The sequence below is a fragment of the Hippopotamus amphibius genome, chromosome 13 (genome assembly GCF_030028045.1).
Source record: "Hippopotamus amphibius kiboko isolate mHipAmp2 chromosome 13, mHipAmp2.hap2, whole genome shotgun sequence".
NCBI lineage: Eukaryota > Metazoa > Chordata > Mammalia > Artiodactyla > Hippopotamidae > Hippopotamus > Hippopotamus amphibius.
The window spans coordinates 36,209,766-36,216,247 of NC_080198.1; the positions used below are offsets into that span (position 1 = coordinate 36,209,766).

Here is a 6,482-nt window from a genome sequence, read left to right on the forward strand (position 1 = left end):
CCTGGAAGAAATGGATAAATTCTTAGAAAAGTACAATCTTCCAAGACTGAACCAAGAAGAAATAGAAAATATGAACAGACCAAACACAAGTACGGAAATTGAGACTGTGATTAAAAATCTCCCAACACACAAAAGCCCAGGGCCGGTGGCTTCACAGGAGAATACTATCAAACATTTAGAGAAGAGCTAACACCTATCCTTCTCAAACTCTTCCAAAATATAGCAGAAGGAGGAACACTCCCAAACTCATTCTACGAGGCCACCATCACCCTGATCCCAAAACCAGACAAAGATGTCACAAAAAAAGAAAATTACAGACCAATATCACTGATGAATATAGATGCAAAAATCCTCAACAAAATACTAGCTCACAGGACTTCCTAGGTGGCGCAGTGGTAAAGAATCCGCCTGCCAATGCAGGGGACACGGGTTCGAGCCCTGCCCTGGGAAGATTCCACATGCCACGGAGCAACTAAGCCCGTGCGCCTAAAAAAAAAAAAAAAAAATACTAGCTCACAGAATCCAACAGCACATTAAAAAGATCATACACCATGGAGAAGCTGGTTGCAGCCTGAGACGTCTGGTAGTTGTCAGAAAATTCTTCAATCACTATGTCAAGCGACACAGATGTTTCTCTTTCTTCATATGATGAAGATCAGGGATCTAAACTTATCCGAAAAGCTAGAGAGGCACCATTTGTCCCCATTGGAATGGCAGGTTTTGCAGCAATCGTTGCATATGGATTATATAAGTTAAAGAACAGGGGAAATACTAAAATGTCTGTTCACCTGATCCACATGCGCGTGGCAGCCCAAGGCTTTGTTGTGGGAGCAATGACTCTTGGTATGGGCTATTCCATGTATCGAGAATTCTGGGCAAAACCTAAACCTTAGAAGAGGAGATGCTGTCTTGTTCTTGTTGGTGGTGCTTGCTTTAGTTAGACATCTCACATTGAGGTTATATGTTTACGTTGAAAATAAATTGTTTGGGTCAGACAATTACATGGGAATTTGAATACTGGCTTCCTTTCTTGCAGGCTTGATTTGCCTGGTGACCAGGTTACTGGTGACCAAGTTCACTAGCTAGGTCATTCAGGGGAGTCGGATTAGTGCAAAAGAAACATGTCACTTTTAAATGCACTTGATAGTGGTACAATGTCCACCTTCTTACGAAATTAGTTCTAAATAGGACAACATGCCAATCCTGACAATGCTCCCAGTTGCTGCAGAATATCATATGCTTTCGATGTAATGTAGGAATCCTATTTACCCCAGTTAATTTAACTTTCTGACTGACTTGTGGACTGACTACTGTGTTAAGGACTGGCTGGCTCTCGAGGAACCCTTTCAGAACAGTGCATGGAATACAACAGTATAAACCTCCTGGCAATATGTGTGTGTGTTTAAACCAAACCTAAAAAGCTGGTAACAGAGCTGCTTTGAAGTAGTATTTATTTCAGAATCATAGTTGTAAACATGAGAATAACTTAATTGTAGATCCCTGTTTAGCTCTTTCGTAATTGCAGAATTATATTTTGCAGCTGTTATATTAGAGTAATTTTTAAATGTCATTTTGAAATGGAAGTTTATATTTAAGTGCTAATGGAAAGGTAAATGAAGAACACTTTTTAAATGTGTGCAGTATGTTTGTTTTCTCTATAAGAATCATAAATGTTTAAATGAGTTGCCTATAATGGAAGTGATTTACGAGCAAGCTGGTTTGGTCAGATATTATACAGACTTTGGTATACTACAGAATGCTTTGTCGTACTTGTGAAATTCTCTTGTCTAACCTGAACTTACATTCCATGGTGATAACATGGTAAATGTAGTGATATTAAAGTAAGTGAACACAAAAAAAAAAAAAAAAAAAAAAAGATCATACACCATGATCAAGTGAGGTTTATCCCTGGAATGCAAGGATTCTTCAACATAAACAAATCAATCAATGTGATACATCATACTAACAAATTGAAGGATAAAAACCATATGATAATCTCAATAGATGCAGAAAAAGCTTTTGACACAATTCAACATCCATTTATGATAAAAACTCTCCAGAAAATGGGCATAGAAGGAAATTACCTCAACGTAATAAAAGCCATATATGACAAACCAAAAGCCAACATTGTTCTAAATGGTTAAAAACTGAAAGCATTCCCTCTAAGAACAGGAACAAGACAAGGGTGTCCACTCTCACCGTTATTATTCAACATAGTTTTGGAAGTTTTAACCACAGCAATCAGAGAAGAAAAAGAAAAGGAATCCAAATTGGAAAAGAAGAAGTAAAATTGTCACTCTTTGCAGATGACATGATATTATATATAGAAAACCCTAAAGACTCTACCAGAAAACTGCTAGCACTAATCGATGAATTTTGTAAAGCAGCAGGATACAAAATTAATGCACAGAAACCTCTTGCATTCCTATACACCAAAAACAAAAAAAGCAGAAAGAGAAATTAAGGAAACTCTCCCATTCACCATTGCAACAAAAAGAAAAAAATACCTAGGAATAAACCTGCCTGAGGAGGAAAAGACCTGTGTGCAGAAAACTATAAGACACTGATGAAAGAAATCAAAGATGACACAAACAGATGGAGAGACATACAATGTTCTTGGATTGGAAGAATCAGAATTGTGAAAATGACTATCCTACCCAAAGCAATTTACAGATTCAACGCAATCCCTATCAAATTACTAACGGCATTTTTCACAGGACTAGAACAAGAAATCTTAGGATTTGTATGGAAATGCAAAAGACCTCGAATAGCCAAAGCAATCTTGAGAAGGAAAGACGGAGTTGGTGGAATTAGGCTTCCTGACTTCAGGCTATACTACAAGGCCACAGTGATCAAGACAGTATGGTACTGGCACAAAAACAGAAAGGTAGATCAATGGAACAGAGAACCCAGAGGTAAACCCAAGCATATATGGGCACCTTATCTTTGACAAAGGAGGCAAGAATATACAATGGAAAAAAGACAGCCTCTTCAATAAGCGGTGCTGGGAAAATTGGACAGCAACATGTAAAAGAATGAAATTAGAACACTTCCTAACACCATACACAAAAATAAACTCAAAATGGATTAAAGACCTAAATGTAAGGCCAGACACTATAAAACTCCTAGAGGAAAACATAGGCAGAACACTCTATGACATCCATCAAAGCAAGATCCTTTTAGACCCACCTCCTAGAATCATGGAAATAAAATCAAGAATAAACAAATGGGACCTTATGAAACTTAAAAGCTTTTGCACAGTGAAAGAAACCATAAACAAGACTAGAAGGCAACCCTCAGAATGGGAAAAAATAGTTGCCTATGAAACAACGGACAAAGGATTAACCTCCAAAATATACAAGCAGCTCATGCAGCTTAATACCCAAAAAGCAAATAACCCAATCCACAAATGGGCAGAAGACCTAAATAGACATTTCTCCAAAGAAGACATACAGATGGCCAACAAAGACATGAAAAGATGCTCAACATCACTCATCATCAGAGAAATGCAAGTCGAAGCCACAATGAGGTATCACCTCACACCGATCAGAATGGCACCATCACAAAATCTGGAAACAACAAATGTTGGAGAGGGTGTGGAGAAAAGGGAACTCTCCTGCACTGTTGGTGGGAATGTAAGTTGGTACAGCCACTATGGAAAACAATTTGGAGGTTCCTTCAAAAACTACAAATAGAACTACCATATGATCCAGTAATCCCACTACTGGGCATATACCCAAAGAAAACCATAACCCCAAAAGAAACGTGTATCATAATGTTTATTGCAGCACTGTTTACAATAGCCAGGACATGGAAGCAACCTAAATGCCCATCAACAAATGAATGGATAAAGAAGATGTGGCATATATATACAATGGAATATTACTCAGCTATAAAAAGGGATGAGATGAAGCTATATGTCATGAGGTGGATAGACCTACAGTCTGTCATACAGAGTGAAGTAAGTCAGAAAGAGAAAGACAAATATTGTATGCTAACTCACATATATGGAATCTAAAAATGGTACTGATGAACTCAGTGACAAGAACAAAAGAACAAGGACGCAGATGCGAGAACGGACTGGAGAACTCGAGGTTTGGGAGGGGGCAGGGGGTGAAGTGGAAGCTGAGATGAAGCGAGAGAGTAGCACAGACATACATATACTACCAACTGTAAAATAGATAGCCAGTGGGAAGTTGTTGTATAACAAAGGGAGTTCAACTCGAGGATGGAAGATGCCTTAGAGGACTGGGACAGGAGGGTGGGGGGGACTCGAGGGAGGGTGAGGGGGGAGTCGAGGGAGGGAGGGAATATGGGGATATGTGTATAAAAACAGATGATTGAACTTGGTGTACCCCCAAAAAATAATAAATAAATAAATAAAAATTAAAAAATAAAAATAAAAAAATGGTACTGATGAACCCAGTGACAGGGCAAGAGTGGAGATGCAGATGTAGAAAATGGACTTGAGGACACAGGGTTGGTGGCGGGCAGAGGGGGCGAAGGGGAAGCTGGGACGAAGCGAGAGAGTAGCATAGACATATATACACTACCAAATGTAAAACAGCTAGCTAGTGGGAAGTTGCTGTATAACAAAGGGAGATCACCTCAATGATGTGTGATGCCTTAGAGGGCCAGGACAGGGAGGGTGCGAGGGAGTCGCGGGAGGGAGGGGATATGGGGATATATATATATAAATACAGTTGATTCACTTTGGTGTACCTCAAAACTGGTACAAGAGTGTAAAGCAATTATATTCCAATAAAGAGCTTAAAAGAAAAGTAAATCAGATGATTGAACTTGGTGTACCCCCCAAAAATAATAAATAAATAAAATTAAAAAAAAAAGTAAATCAAAACTTTAAATTCAGGAATGAAAAAGCTGACATAAAAGGCCTGGTAGTGTTCTGTGCATACATCAAATATAGAAGGAATATTAAAAAACTAAGTAAATTACTGTTACAAAACAGAATTTAAACATGATTAAATTGATGAAATTCGACAGTATAAAATTATCAATGCTCTAATTACCATTTTAATGCAGTGTAAAAGTACTAATTAATTAATGATAAATATTATTAATTTCTCAACAAGGAATTAATCAATACGGTCTACAACGAAAATATGGTTAATGAAAAAAAAAATCATAATGCTTCAAGACCACCAGGGTGAGTTTCAGATTTTGTGAATCAAAATAAGGAGACACAAGAGGCTGTCTCAGCACCAAATTTATTTTGCTTGGAGAAAGGATCCAGAACCAGGAGTCCAGTGTCCCAAGGCCTCCGAGACCCAAACACAGTCTCTCAGGCCACCATCCATGAGGGATGGGAACGGACGTGAGTACAGATCACATCAGTACAGAGAAGCTGCAGCGCCTGGGCTTCCTCCCCTGAAATACCTCACCAGCCCCTTAGCACCTGTGGGTGTCTGCCTCACACCTATCCTTGCGTTGGCAGTGCATCAATAAGGGGTTAGACAGTCAGCAACCCCCAGACCAGGTGCAGTGTGCTTCAGGATGAGCTAGCATCAGCTCACCCTCCTCTTGTACATGTTGTAAGAAGGTTGACCATGGGTCAAACTCTCCTCTGATTCTTTGAGACTAAAGGACTGTTTACCTCTAAATGTCACTGTCTTTTTGTTAAAAGTACAGGGATCTTTCAGGGAGAAAAAATATCTTTAGTGGTGAAGCAATGTCTATGAAGTTCAAGAGTTTCTTCAGTTTCACTTCATATTCATTTTCTTCAATTAGAATCAAGTAAAATTAAATCTTAACTTAAAAAAATACATATGGCATGATGCCATTTTTATGAAAGTATTTCTATCTCCCATTCTTTCTGTAAAAATGCATAGAAATATGTCGAGGGTGCTGTACCAGAAATGTCAATGGTTATATTTGAATGATTAAACTTGAATTAATACTTTCATGTTCTTTTTGTACTTTTCTGCTTAAACTGTTTATGGGGAGCATATATTGTTTTCACAAAAAAATACAGCGATTTTTCTTCTAAACAAACCAAAAAAACCCGACATCTTGGCAAGAGTCCTCAGGTTTAAAAGTTCCTTGTTTTACATTCTTCCTCTCGCTCCTCCCCCACCCCAAGTCTCCTCTATTTCCCTCCTCCCTCCCTTTTCTCTTCCCTTTAACACCGCCGCCCCCCCCCCCCCCCCCCCCCCCGCTTCCCCCAGTTCTAGCTCCTCTTCCCCAGATTGAGAAAACCGCATCCTTGGTGCTGATGCCCCGCTGGCCCACAGGGGTGGCAATGCTAGGCTCCTTCCCTTTTTCTGCAGGAGGCTGGGGTGGGCACATTTTTTCAGACCCTCAGTGACCCCCTCCACTTCTCACGACCCCCCACACCAGGAGAGGAGGTGAGAGCAGCCACAGTGGGACAGGAGGAATGCAGAGAGCGCTCTGGCCGAATGGAGCTCTGGGGCAAGGCTCTCCCCACGACTCCGCCCTGTGCAGGAGCTTGAATCTTCTTCCCG

General features: G+C 39.8%; 1 protein-coding gene across 1 annotated transcript; it reads left to right on the top strand.

Annotated features, from left to right (window-relative positions):
- The first annotated feature begins 575 nt into the window (after positions 1-575).
- Positions 576-1,025, top strand: LOC130835088 (HIG1 domain family member 1A, mitochondrial). Its single transcript, XM_057706311.1, has one exon. The coding sequence runs from the start codon at positions 612-614 to the stop codon at positions 891-893; it is 282 nt and encodes a 93-aa protein (XP_057562294.1). The 5' UTR covers positions 576-611; the 3' UTR covers positions 894-1,025.
- The last annotated feature ends 5,457 nt before the right edge of the window (positions 1,026-6,482 follow it).

Coding starts and splice junctions, on each gene's coding strand:
- LOC130835088 (XM_057706311.1), top strand. CDS start 612: ATGTCAAGCGACACAGATGTTTCTCTTTCTTCATATGATGAAGATCAG.